General features: G+C 47.7%; 1 protein-coding gene across 1 annotated transcript in view; it reads left to right on the top strand.

Moving 5' to 3' along the window:
• The window catches only part of DPCD (deleted in primary ciliary dyskinesia homolog (mouse)), a 387,341-nt gene that overhangs the window by 50,758 nt on the left and 321,593 nt on the right, over positions 1 to 14,990 (top strand). The window contains exon 2 of the mRNA XM_069611638.1: positions 10,688 to 10,768. Coding sequence (XP_069467739.1) covers positions 10,688 to 10,768 — 81 coding nt within the window. The remainder of the gene's footprint in view (positions 1 to 10,687; positions 10,769 to 14,990) is intronic.

The raw sequence follows: 14,990 nt of genomic DNA, 5'->3' as shown, positions 1-14,990 counted from the left end.
GCCAGTCGAAAGAGGGATCTTTTGTTGAACACTTGTGAATTGTTGGTTGAATACAAGTTGGAACTTTGTGTTATCAAGTTGGAACTTTGTTATTATACAGGATTTCCTTAACCTTTTTGGAACTGTTGAGCCAAATAATGCTTGAATTTGGGGAAGGGGAATTCACTCAGATTATACGGAGAAACAGCTATAATTCAAATTTAACTGTTATATTTGTTGCTGTTCAATTACCATCTAAGACCTTATTAGATTGGTGTATGCAGTGCTCTAGATATTTGAAAGTGGGAGTGTTTTCCTGCCTGTTTTTTTAAAGTTGGGAGTATTTTTGGGGAATATTTGCCTATTTTCCGAGAGTAAAAGGGGCCGATAGACCCTTTATCTGTAGGGGTGGGTGTATGTTTAAGTGTGAGAGACAGAAACCTTTTGTTAGAATGTTTCCATTAGTTCATTTTAGGTAGGGAAATCCTCATCGGGGTAGGGATAGTGAGGCGTTATCCAAACATTTGCGTTAATAAAATGGCATATTTTTAAAAACCTTCACAAAGTTGTCCGCCCCACATTTCTGACCCCTCACAATAAGTATGACACAGCTGAGTGCAGGGATTTCTGGAATAATTGCCTCAATTCGGGGTCAGCTTCTCTCCATATTGCAGGTAAGGGGATCTGAGTTTGGTGGGGGGGGGGCAAAAGTGGTATGTAACCAAGCCCCACTGGCCCAAAATGTAAGACTAGCAATTCAATGTTATTGCAAAGATTAAGGGGAACCTACTCACACCGATGGATCATGCGCATGCGACCCAGGAGTCGTGTGTATTTGCTTTAGGTCTGGCTGATGTTGGTTTTAGTTTCTGTGATGGACTCTTAGTTACAGACGACCAGAGCCAGGACCTCTGTATTCACACTAAAGAAACACCACTCTCCAGAAACTCTGAGTCACAGCACTAGTGAAGACGACTTGGGTTGATATTTTTCACATGTCACAGGCAATGTATTTCAGGACAAAAATGCATGGCCCGAGAAACCATCTCAGTCCAACGACGAAGAGCAACAATGTCCCACAAAGAGATTGCCGAAAGCAAGAGCAGCAATTAGGGAAGCTCGGTATCCAGTTCACCATATTTGGGGGAGCAACAGAGTATGTTAGAAGAATCCGAGAAGCAGGACAATCATTATTTTCTGCCCACATATTGACGTCTCTTAAAATGAGCAACTTGGGTGCCGAGTAGAACTGAATAATGTACTCTATCAACTTGTCAATTCAGTTTTACAGGCAGGTGATGAGAACAAATAATCCAGCCCTTTGTGGAGAAAAAGTGCATTTGGATAAGAGCATTACAGTCTTTGTAATTGAGGGGCAGGATAGTTAAGTGTTGTGGAGCTTTGTTGTACAAATAATAGCAACGCATATCTTCTTGTAATTCATTTTGGCTGTGAATTGTGAAACCTGTTGGAGGCTAGCTCAGTAAGAATTGGCACAGTCCTCAGTTAACCAGGTTTCTGTAAGAAACAAAAAGTTCACTTTCTGTCTAACAATATATCATGAATTGCCATTCCATCTGTAACTGCAGATCTGGCTTTGACTAAAGCTCCCAGTATATTTTGCATTATGTTGTTGGAGGTTCGGCTTGATTCTGAGAATCCTGGGAGAATCCTTTGCTTTTCCTTCCCTTGTGATGCTCACTGAGTAGGGGAGCAGAGTAGTGTCCGGACATGTGCGTGTGCAGAGGTGTTGGGTGGACCGGGTGGATACGCAACTGGGGGATGCACAGGAGACTATAGGCCCAGGAGCTGAGGCTATATTTTGATTAGCTTGACAGTGGAGTGGAGGGAGGGAAAGGCAGAGAAGGGAGCAGCAAGAGGGAGCAGCGAGAGTAAGTGGTCCTGCTCTGGTATTCTCATGCCCCCCCCCCCACCTCTCCTAACGCTCTCAGCACTGGCCCAGTGGCACAAAGGACTGGGAGGGAGGGACAGCGTGAGTGAGTGCTCAAGAGAGTGTACAAGAGCCAGGAGTGTGCGAGCACTGCAGTTTGAGTTGATGCTTTATAATCCTCCCCTCGCTAACACTATTCGTAGCTAATATCAGTTACTATTAGAGTTTCTTTTTAAAAATATTTTTATTCAATTTTTTTTTTTTTAAAGCCAAACATACATTTCAACTGTTTCAATATACAAAACGCATCATGTGTCATTTAGTGTCCATTGGAACTCCCCACCCCCCCCCCCTTCAACTAGAGCCAAATCTTCCATGTCAGCTGCTGGAGCGTTCTCGGGCAGAGCAGTGTTTAAGAAGACATTTCCCAAGTCTTCTGTTTCGTTGTTACTCTGGCAGGAATTAGCTATGGAAGACACCAATTGCCGCCAGGCCAACAGGGGCCCCACTTCCTCTTCGCCCCCCCCTGGTGACCGCCTCAAACCAGACAACAGATTCGGCTTCCGCCCACTTTAAGAGATCTGCCCACCACAGTTCCACCCTGGGTCGACGGGCTGCCTTCCAGCCCATTGCGATCCTGCGCTTGGCCAGAACATAGGCCAGGTCCTTCATTTTACTTATGTGTTTGGAGTGCCTGGGTCTGGGAAAGAGCCCTAGCATACATGACCAAGCCGATTCTACATCCAGCGCCACTCCCCCGCCAGCCAGCCTCGTTTTGGCCTCGTTCCAGAACTTGCGCACTTCCGGGCAGGCCCAGAACATATGCAGCAGCTCCGCGTCCACCTCCCCACACCTAGGGCATTGCTGCGTGGCTGGGCCCCCGAACCTTGCAATCTTCCCCGGGGTCAGGTAGGCCCTGTGGGTAACATACAGCTGAAGCTGTTGAAATCTAGCATTGCGAGACACCTTTTTATGGTATCTCTGTGCCCATTCCCATTGCCCATCCAGCATAGGTCCTCCCACCTCCTCCTCCCATTCCTGTCTTAGACGGGGCAACTCCTTCCCCGCCCTCTCTCGTAAGAGTTCATATATTCTCGAGATTTCGTGCCCGCCCTCTGACACATCATACATGGTTTCTAGGGAGGTCTCAGGGTCCTTCGCAAGCACTGTCTCGGGCCATCTTTCCCTAGTCTTATTAATAAGCCTGGCATAAGTAATATATTGGCCTTCATGCACCCCCGTCTCCTCCTGCAACCTCTGGAAGTCCAGCGCCTCACCACCCCGCCATATATCCCCGAGGGTGGCCAGGCCCACCTGCTCCCAGTATCTTCGAACTGATTCGAATAGCTGAGGGTCGTCCCCGCACAGGACCACCAGCGGGGCCTGCCGAGAGTATGGTTCTCGGTCACCCATCATCTTCCAAGTCCTTTGCCAGATCTCCCAGCCCAGTCTCAACAGCCGTCCCCTGCCCACCATTGGATCCCTGCACAACCACACCACCTCCTGCAGGAAGTACGGGGCCGAATCTCCATGCAGAAGTCGCACCTCTGCCGAGTCTTCCACTGAGAGCCACCTAGCCACATACAACAGCTGCCCCGCGAGGTAGTAGAGCTCAAAGTTTGGCAGGCCTATGCCACCTTTGTCGTACGGGTTCTGGAGCTTCCACAGGGCCACCCTATTCCTGGAGCTTCCCCATAGAAAACCCCTGCACATGCTGTGTAGTTTAACGAAAAGGCTTTTTGGTATCAGAAACGGGATGTTCACAAAAAAGTGCAAGGCCGCTCTCCCCATCATGGTCAGGGGCAATTTGGCCCAAAAAACCATGCTGTTTTTAATCCCTTCAAGCGCTCTTTCCGTATTGTGTTTGTGTTCTGCCTCTATTTTATGGTAGATGTTTAATCCCAGGTACCTGAACGTTTCTGTCTGCCATGGAATCAGTAGGACAGGCAACCTCTGCGACGGGACGTTCCTGTATCTGCCCAGAGGAAAGAGACTGGACTTTCCGAGGTTCACCGATATGCCAGAAAGGGTGGCATATCGCTCCATTACCTCTAACACATACTGCAGGTTTTCCTCTGGATAATGCAGGTAGAGCAACATGTCGTCCGCATATAGTGATATCAGGTGCGTGCCGCTATTCGTTCTTATGCCCACCTCCCCGTATTGATGACGCAGACACACCGCCAACGGTTCTAATGCTAGTATGTATAGCATAGGCGACCAGGGGCACCCCTGTCTGGTCCCTCTACTAAGTTGCCAGGCGTCAGAGATTATGGCCCCAGTTTTAACTCTCGCCAGCGGGGCGCTGTAGAGCAGCTGGACCCACCTGAGGTATCCCGGTCCCATTCCGAATCCCTTCAAGACCGCTTTCAGCCAGGGCCATCTTACCGAGTCAAAGGCCTTGACTGCGTCCAGTGACACTATGGTTAGCTCACCCGATTCCCTTTCAGTCTGATCAATAACATGGTGTAGCCTTCTGTGGTTATCTGTAATGTTTCTACCCGGGACGTAACCTGTCTGGTCTGGGTGTATCAGCTTCCCAATCACCCTCTTCAACCTGTTGGCCAGCACTTCCGTGAGTATTTTGCTGTCCTGGTTGAGCATGGACAGTGGTCTATAAGACCCGCACTCGTCGGCTGGCTTCCCTGGTTTCAGGAGTGGGACGATCACGGCCTCGCGGAGGGACGACAGGAGTTCGCCCTGCTCGTAGGCCTCATTAAAAGTAGCTAGCAGTGGTTGGATTAGCTCCTGCTTATATGTTTTGTAGAACTCGCCAGGCAATCCGTCTGTGCCAGGCGCCTTACATGTGGGCAGATTCTGGATCACTACCTCCAGCTCATCAGAGGTGATAGGTGCGTCTAACTCTGCACGCTCTAGGTCATCTAGGGTGGGCAACTCTATGTCCTCCAATGTATCGCGTATAACTTGTCCCATGTCCTCCCCAGTGTCCTCGTACAAGTGCCTATAGAACTTGTGGAACTGCTTGTTTACCTCCACTTGGGTGTTACACATGCAACCTCCATCGCCCTTGACCTCACTAATCACCGAGCGGGGAGTCTCACACTTATATAGCCAGGCCAGCAGTCTGCCTGGCTTGTCGCCACCTGCATGTATCCTCTCAGTGTATCTCCTGTGATTAAGTCTGCACAGCCTGTCCCAGAGTTCACTGCAGGTAGTCTGCAAGTCTTTTATCCTAGTTCTATTGCCATGAGCGGTGTTTTCACACCGCGTGAGGTCTTCTAGCTCACTTTCCGCTGCTTGGAGTTCCTTTTCTACACCCCCCTGGAGCCCTTTAGCCTTAGAAATGGCCACCCCGCGCACCACCACCTTAAACGCTTCCCACAGAGTGCCCATCGAGCGTACACTGCCCGTATTTATATCAAAGTATTCCTCAATGGAATCCCGTAGGCCTTCCCGAAACCCCTCATCCTGTAGCGCCTCGGTCCTAAGCCTCCATGTCGGGATCCGCGGTCTTGGGGGCTGGTGTTTCCATTCCACTATCAGGGGCGAGTGATCAGATAATACTCGGGCCCTATATTCCGCCCCCACTATGTCCCCCAATATCTCGGCCGTCACAAATATGTAGTCGAGCCTGGTGTGCAAGTTATGTGGCGCTGCGTAGTGTGAATATTGCCTATCCTCTGGGTGCATTCTCCTCCATACATCCACTAGGTTTCGGTCCCTCAATAATGTTCCTAGCGCTCTGGCCGCCGGCGACGTTTTTCCCGCCCTGTCCATTGATCTATCCATCCTAGGATTCAGGGTGCAATTGAAGTCCCCCCCCCACACTACCGTACTCCCTGCCAGGGACCCCATTGTACCATAAAGAGTCCTAAAGTAAGCTGCCGTATCGTCGTTGGGGGCATACACGTTTACAATGTGCACTTCCCTGTTCTCCAAGAGGCCCGTCACCACCACAATCCTGCCCTCAGAGTCTGCCGTGTGGCTAAGCACTCGGAACGGCACGTGCGGCGCCACCCACGTGATGACCCCTCTAGCATATGCAGAGTACGCAGCCCCCACCACCGTGCCCTTCCATTTCTTCTTAACCATCTCCTGCTTCTCGCTAGTAAGGTGTGTCTCCTGCAGCAGGGCTATATCTATACGCATTCTCTTTAAGTACAGCATTACTTTATTCCGTTTCAGGTAGCTGTTGAGGCCCCGTACGTTCCAGGTCACAACTTTGAGGTTACCCGACGCCATCCGTTCTGGCCGTTCCCATCCCAACCCTGCTCCCGATGCTCCCGTTGCTAATTAGTTTTCTGGCTCTTTCCCAAAAAGTTACAAACGGAATCCCCTTATCCCATCCCCCCCATCCACCCCACAGCACACAACTCCCACCCTCCCCCCTTCCTACCAACCCCCAACAATTGCCCAGCTCCATCCCTGGATCTCAGGCCTACCCACTTCTGGACCTGTCCCGTATTTGAGGACCCGGACCCTGTAGGGCGTCACCAATCTAACGGTGACCTAACTAAACAAACTACTATTGGGGTCAGAGAGCGCTTCACAGGAGCCCTATCATCTATGTCAGGAGAGGCGCGCCCGACGGGACCCGCCGGCAAATACCTTGGCTTCCGTCCCACCAGCACAACAGCATCCTATATTCCAGTCCCAATGTCATAACTATGGCGCTTAGGGTGCTCTCGTCACGTATTACTTATCCTCAGCCTCTTCCGTCTGGGCATCCGGTTCTTGAGGTTGGCCCTGCAAGTCCAGCCAGTCCATCGCCTCAGTAGGAGTCTCGAAGAACAAGGATTTGTTCTTGTAAAATACCTTCAGCCTGGCGGGGTAAAGCAACATGTAGCGGAGGCCTACTTCCCTGAGCCTCCTCTTTACCGCTCCGAAGTTCATTCGATTCCGCTGCACCAGGAGCGTATAATCCGGGTACGCCGTTATATTCGCCGACCCCCTTTCAATCGTTCCTCCTTTCCGAAAAAATTCAAGAATCCTCTCGCGATCACGATAATTCAAGATCTTCGCGATCAGCGGCCGTGGGGGGGCCCCCGGGGCCGGCCTCCTGGTCAGGGCCCTATGCGCCCTTTCTACCGCAAACCCCTGGGTCAGCACCCCGCCAGTTATCTCCTGCAAAAGCATTGTTTCGACGTATTCCGTGGGATTCGGGCCCTCAATTCCTTCTGGGACACCCACTATACGAATGTTGCTGCGTCTGGCGCGCCCTTCCGCTTGCTCTGCTCTATCCTCCAAGTTGCCGACTCGCTGAATCAGGGCATGCAGCTCCTTAGCATGTGAAGCGCACGCCTCCGCATTCGGGATCAGCTCCTTTTCCAGTGCCCCCGTGCGCTTTGCGATCGTACGCACATCTTGTCGCAGCAGGTTCACCTCTTCCTGGACCGCTCCGATCTTGAGGTCCAGGCCCACTTGCAGCTCCTTCATGGCCAGGCCTAGCTTCGTTTCCCAGGCCACCTTCAAATCAGCGATTGCTGCCAGCACCTCCTGGATTGTGCCCGGTGGGTCCCCCGCGACCGCAGGGGCGCTCGGGGGAGACTTGGTGTAGGCCTCCATCGTGGGCTGCTTGGCCTGGGGTCGCCCCGCTTTGGCAGACATCTTGTCGCGACAATTAGGCACGGTCTCACCGTGCTGTCCCTCGTTGGAGTCTGTCTTGTCCACAGCCCCCACAGTGTTCGCTCCCGCTCCGCTCTTCGAACACGCTTCGGGCGGCAAGCGAAAAGTTTGTTATTGGGGTCTCAATAGTTTCAGGCCCAAGACCACCGCTCGCGTCGTCTTCTTTGTGCTGGCCGCCATTTTGTCTGCGTCTTCAGTTCTGGACCAGCTGCACTGCGGCGAGGATAACTCGAGTCCGGAGCACTCCCCACGCGCCAAACTTTCGGCGAATGTCGCCACAACCTTCATACACGGATGTGTGAGTTTGCAGGGCCGGCTGGTCACTGCGTGCGCCCCTTCTTCCCAGGATCGATGCCGCATCTGCGGAGCTCCGTGAAGACACAGCCTCCTACGTGGCCATCCAAGCCACGCCCTCTACTATTAGAGTTACTATTAGCCTACACCATTTCTAGCTGATATTGGATATTAAGGGCTCTAACCTAAATTACTTCTAATAATAATTAGTATAGAACAATGCAGCCTTGATCTGTAACACAATGCTACATGCTACTGTCAACCATAACCTTGTATGTTTCCCTAAGTAAAAGAGCCCAGATACCTTCGGGTTTGGCGCGCTCTATAAATAAACAAAACAAAACAAACACTCCCCTTCTTGTAGCCCAGTAGATTATTTCTGGTAGCCCCTTGGCAGTTTGTTTCATGGGCCTTCTGTAGTACAGTGTGTTTTGATATTCCCTGAGTATTCCACTTGTCACACTCTTGGCTGTGCACTGCGTGGTATTGGGGCTTGGTATTTGTCCTGTTCTGTCTTGTTCAGTTATTGTTCTCCACCTCCACTCCTCTTTTCCCCACCTCCCCCATTCTCCTTTGCCCTTTTGGCCCTTAGCACCTTGGCTTTTGGATGCTGGATTTTTCAGCAAGCTGAACTCCTGGAACTGTTAGGACTTGTCCTGCGAATGGTGTAGTACTGCTACTATCGTCAACAATAATACTTCTGATATTATAATCATGCAGGTCCTGAGGGAGTTGCGTTACACTTGCGTTGTCTGTCTGTTTTGTTCGGCTGGCAGGAATGGAGTGAAATTGAACTAAGGGTGCCCCTTGAAATAGTCAGGCATTATCTTTTGCAGCTTTCTCTAAGAGTGGGCACTGAACAATTTAGCCTCTTAATACTTGCTTCCAGATTGAATGGCTGGGTGAGGAAAGAGGAAGACTGTCTGACTTGGCACCTTCCAAAGTCAAGTAGAACAAGGGTTTGAAACAGACCATAACCCTCAATGGCAAAGGTTGGATGACTCTGGGGTCTGTTATTGTGAAAAACGAACTCAATTGGGCCACCTTAAACAGTGTGAGTTTTTCCATGAATGCACCTTTATCACCTAGTGCATCTTAAATGGACTTACCAGCTTCTGAAGGGAAATTAGCTAATGTGGGAGAGGACGTTAGTTATTAATCTCTGCTGCCCTCCCCTTGTCATAAATTGGTTTGGGCCTTTTGAAATAGACCCTTTACCCAGGCCACATAAATTGCACTCGCCACTAGCCATTGGCTAGTGATATGATATGGCATTTATAACATGCCTATACACAAGTGTTTCAAGGCGCGACGAGGTAAGGGAGGGGAACATGGGGAAGACGGAGACAACAATTTTACTGGGCCAGGTGACATTGCGATCGCGCAAGTGCACGGGAAAAGTGCAAGGGTGGGAAGTGGGAGGGAGAAGTGCAGTACATAGGATAAACAGTAATACATAAAGCAATAAATAAGAACAATAAATAAGAAGATAATTGACTCTTCAAGTGTAAGAAATGGTGTGCTATGTGCATTCAGAGAAGTGAGGAGGCAAAAAATCCCGGCATTAGTGGCACATTGATGGGGCCATGAACAGCATCTTTTGATAATGTCAGATTGTGGCAGAAGCCAAACAAAAGGTGTCATGGCTGGAAGGTTTTGAATGAAACTTAACCTCTGCCATTGCTTCGGGCAACCCTGCAGACCATTGTGCTTCGCCTGCCGAGCCATTCCAAAAGGGGAAAGACAATATGCAAATTGGGCTTGGTCCCACCCCAAAAGGGACAGTCCAGACCAAACTGCTTCGTCACATCCCTTCTACACGAGACCACAAGCTTCCCCAAAGATGTTTCGGCCTTGTTGGGCCTCACCAGAGCAATGCCAGAGGTTAAGATGTATTCTAAACCTTCCAGCAATTACCTAGTTTGTTTTGAGATTGTGGAAGAAAGCAATCTTCATGCCTGGAAGACAGATGTATTCCTTGAGGATGGACCTACAGGGTCTGAAATGCATTGGATAATAACTCCTGTCGCCAACTACAATCTGCTCCAAGGAACATGCACCTTGGGTGGGTGATTTATTTATTTTAATTTTTGTTTAGGGTGCCACACACCCTAGGGTCTCAGAGCACCAGGACCAACAAACACATAACCTAACCAATCAATCACAAATCCAGGAGAAAAGAAGAAAAGTACAGATCAATCAGGGTTCCTATAAAAAAGAGAGGTTTTCAAATCCTTCTTGAATTGTTTTTGTTTTGCACAAGATCCATTCCGTAGGTCAGCTGGAAGGAGGTTCCACATTACACGCTGTATCAAATATTAGTTGAAAGAGTTTGTAAGAATTGAATTAAGTTAAGGTGATATCCATTTTATTTAGTCCTTTTCATTTTAACATTGATGAGGCATCATCATTGCCTGGCCATTCGAGTCCGGTACCCGCAAGCAGTACTGGCCCTTCCCGGCTTTACCATCAGCAAAAAGTGACGAACCAGAAGTGCATCATCATCATAATCCCTGCTGAATATAGTTTGTTTTTAGTTTGTGCTTATTATTTGGTGCTTTTTACCATCCAAAACGCTGCATATTAATATTGTAGTGCAAATATCTTTGTGCATTACTGAATCAAAGCAAAACGCTCACTATTTAAAATGTGAGCACACTTATTTTGTAACGTCTTCATTGTTGTACAATATTTTATATTTTCGATGGTGACACATTTAAAATGTAAAGCTGCTATCCTGTGAGATCATATTTGTTATTGAAAAATCTCAAAAGAAACGAATAAACAAGGACTTACACATGCACAACTGTCGCAGTTTTAGAATGTAAGATATTTCTTACAAAACTGTTGTGTACAAATTGAGGTTACTACTGAAACCATGTGTGGGATTTCTCAATATGGTGCATATTTCCCTGATGCCTTTTTGTGTTTTTATAGGAAGAAGGAAAGTCCACTACCTTTTTCCTGATGGGAAAGAAATGGCAGAAGAGTATGACATGAAGACATGCGAGCTGTTGGGTAAGTGTTGTTTACTGTGTGTGCTCTTTGCTATTCAAAAATAGTGTAAAGTACAGAATACAATTTTAAAATGAGCTGTGTGCTCACGTTTTGAATGTGTATGGCTTTTTCAGATATTCATAATGGGCACCAGTTGATATAGGGAGCAAAGACAATTGTGTTTGCTGTTTCAGTTACTTTTAGCGAATGTCCCATGCTTGTATGTTCTAGTGAGCTGCGTGCCCACTTCCAACCTGCCGCTAACCAGTGTTGGATTGCTTTCTCATGCATTGGGCAAAGCTGTGATTGGGTCAAGGGGGATCAATAGAACGCAGCAGAGCTATGTGATCTCGAAGCATGAGACAAATTTGAGGAGGAATCCGAAATATTGTGGGTATTGCAATAGCAAGAGAGTGTAGAGTAAATAAACAGACGGAGTAGGCCAGGAGAAGCAGTGTCTCCCGAATTTGAACCTCTTGTCACTCAGCCTAGGTTCACACTTTTACTTGTGGGGGCTGCACAAATAGAGTATATGGGTCCTAGTGAGGAACAGCTGAGCAGGGATGGCCGATTCCTTTTGTTTTTACCACATTTTAGTACTCTACTCCCATTTCCTTCTCCTTTTGGTGGTGCGGAGATGCCAGCAACATGGGGGCTAACTGACCCAAGATTCTGACCCAAAAGCAACCGATCAACTTCAACAATAGCAATGTGTAGTATAGCTCAGTGGCAATGCGCTCATCTTGGAAGCAAGACGACGCAGAGCAACACAGGTTCCAATACCGGGTCCGCGCTTAGAAACCTCTTCGGTATTAAGCACGTTATAAATAACCAATTATAATTATAACCCTCAAGGCTCTCCTTGATCTAAAAATAGAAATGGACGAATGTAAGGATAGTGGAAAAATGGCCCTCATCCTCTTACTTGACCTCTCAGCTGCTTTCGACCTGGTGGATCCCAAAACCTTGTGCCATCACTTGGCATCTGCAGCCCACTTCTAACCGAAAGCAATAATATGGATTGAATCATTCCTCTCCAACAGAACCATGAGAGTCTTTTCACCATGAGCCTCGGCACCCCCGTCCCAGTCTTCCTGTGGTGTCGCTCCTGTGTCTCACCAACACTATACAACATCTTCACAAAGCCCCTCTTCGACCTCCTTGACTCACTGGGTTTCCTCTACACATACTATGCAGACAATACCCAAATCCTCATTCCCATCACCGGCAACTATGCCAAAGACACAGATTCCTTGAACACAGCTTACCAAAGTATCCAGGCCTGGATGGCCATGCGCTTGCTGTGCCTCAACGATGATAAAACAGAGCTACTGCTCGTAGGATCTCGCAACCTACTAAACAAACTTGACAAGGCCTACACATCCTTCACCGTTGATGGAAACACCATCCCTATTTCTAAAGCAGTAAAAAACTCTGGGTATATACCTGGATGCATCCCTTCCACTGAGACAGGTGAACCCGATAGCCTCATCTTCAGCCCATATTACCAAACAGATCAATGCAAGCAAACACTTCCTCTCCACTGACAGTTGCCTCACCTTAGCAAGAACCCTCATTATGTCGAGACTTGACAACTGCAATGCCCTCTTTGCTGGAACCTCCACTAGCAACTTTAAAAAACTGCAAGTAATTAAAAATAATGCACTTACAGCAGTGTTAAATATCCCGAAAACCGAACGTATCTCTGCCGCAAGAAGTGCCCATTGGCTCCCTATCCATGAGCGAATACACTTCAAAACCTTCACTCTCACATACAAATGTCTAGAAAACACTGCCCCTAAATACCTTGTCAAAATGTTTACGAAAGCTCATAACGAGAGCATCTCAATCCAACCTGCTTGTAACACCTACATTCCAACTCCAAAAATCTGGAGGACGCAGTTTCCCTCTAGCAGCAGCTAAATATTGGAATGCCCTACCTCCCCAGCTCAGGGCCGAAACGTCCCTCTCGTCCTTCCGCAAAAGCCTCAAAACTTGGCTTTTCTCACAAGACGCATAACCTCCAGCATGCCTTCTCTCTATAGTGTTGTACTACCCGCAACTTTGTTACCACAAAATGTCCGATCACCTATATACCTGCACTTTGTCCCATATTACTGCGCTTCCTTTAACCAGCACGACCATAACCTCCAGTCTGCCTTCTCTCTAGAGTGATGTTCTACCTGTAACGTTGATCTCACAAATGACTTATCACCTATGTTCCTGCACTCTGCACTATACTACTGTGCTTCCTGTAACCTGCGCCCTAATGCCTATGCGTGTGGTGCGCTACACAAATAAATAAATAAATAAATAAATAAATAAATAAATAGTCAATAAACAACCCAGAGTACGATGGGACTGAAATCATAGACCTCGCCTCTAGAGCTCAAGCACTTTTAGTGAAAGATCAATACTTGCCAACCATACCGGAACATTTACATTGTGCTGCCTTCCCTGCTAAATTGCTAGCGAAGGCTTCATAGACACCTATACGTTCACACCGGAAACAGGGCATGGGTAAACTTATGGTGATAGAAAGGCAGATTGTCGAAAATAGTCGGGGACGGTTGGGGACATATTGGGCCAGAGTCTCAGATTATTTTGCCTCTATATTTGAGAAGTGACGAAAGCACTCAACTACGCTGGATAAAAACAAGTTGCTACTGCTTCCTTGTGGAACTCCATCCCTTGTGCTCTTTGGATGGTGGATGACTGTATTTCATGTAGGCGTTCCCTGAAGAATATCTTTTCTAGCTTCTGTTCCACCACCCGGTCTAAGTAGCCACAATGTGCCTTTGGGCAAACTTTGCGCTCTATTGCTGCTGGTGAGATAAGACTGGACAGGGTACCATAAATTAAGTGGATGGTGCAGTCTGTGTTTAATACATCTGCTCCAATCAAGAGAATAGACCACTTAACATAATTTGATAGTCTAGAGAGGCTATTCAGTTAAATGCAGTTATGGATGGCAGTAACTCCACAACAACTGGCCAAGGAGGTTGTGTCACTTTATATGACTGGGTGCTATTTCTGAATACTTTCTGTTGAATGCTGCATACCAAAAAGGCTGCATTAATGGGGAAAATGGCCATTTCAGGGGCTTCCTCCTAAACCTCCCACCTCCCCCATTTGCAGGACACCCACACGCACACCACACACACACCCCGCCCCCTCTCTGCGCTGGATTCTACTGGGCTGCTGCAAGTCTGGGCCCTGTCAACCCAAGTTTGCACTGGCATGGGGCAGTGCTCGCCCTCCAAGCATAAACACCATCCCCTGTTCCTTCCTTCTGTCCCGCACCCCCTAACCCCCAGGTTGAGGTGCAAACATTCAAAGAAAAAAATGTGAAACTGGAACTTTCATCACCTGTTGTGCCTGTAAGGAAGGCATGGTATCGGTAGTAGTCACAGACAAAATGGATACAAGTTTCAAAAACCTTTATTTTGTATTTTGGTGGGTTGGTAGAATTCCTAACTGCCCCTAACTCGAGAATGGGAGTAGTTTCTACCATTAAATAAATCACAAACAAGTCCAAGTCAGTCTAGTCAAAATAAAAAGGCCTATACTAAAAAAAAAAAAACTAAACAACAAATGTGTTCAGGGAATAAAAAAGGAAAATAGTGTCTCAAAAAGAAATGTCAGTATGGCTTAAATAACAACTCCCTTCCCCACATTCAGCACGATAGGGTCTAGAGAGATTCCTAAAAAGTATAGGTGGCTGGCACAGTTCTATCAGTCTTGCACACTTTGGCTTACTGGTACAATTCAACAGTTCAGGCTTGGACTTCCAGCTTCTAGTAGTTAAATCACTTCTTTGGGCTTTGTCCGCCTTATCGTAAATACACAGTTCCACTTTAAAGCTTTACTTTTCATAGTTCGGCACAGGCTTCCCTCTGCCAGGCTCAAGCCTGTCTTTTACTTCGTGGGGGTTCCCTTCCCCACGTTTTGTCTTGGGTGTCTTTTCACTGTCAAATTCTTTCGAAACTGCAAGGATTTTACCTAGACCTCTACATGACCACTTTGACCTCCCTTTCTACAATCCACAATATTTCTCATCTTGCAGCACCAATGCCACTTGCTGTTTCTTTTGCCTTTTTGGCCTCTTTCAAAGTTCATATACTTTGCACTCTTGGCATATTCAGAGTTCACATACTTTGCTTTTCATTCATTTCACTTTCTTTCAGGATTACGGTTACTTTCTTGCATTTTGATTCCTGTTCAACGGAGAACGTTTCAGAGA

The sequence above is a fragment of the Ambystoma mexicanum genome, chromosome 8 (genome assembly GCF_040938575.1).
Source record: "Ambystoma mexicanum isolate Mex_15411 chromosome 8, UKY_AmexF1_1, whole genome shotgun sequence".
NCBI lineage: Eukaryota > Metazoa > Chordata > Amphibia > Caudata > Ambystomatidae > Ambystoma > Ambystoma mexicanum.
The sequence above is the reverse complement of the archived record's forward strand: the minus strand, read 5'-3'. Positions and strand labels throughout refer to the sequence as shown.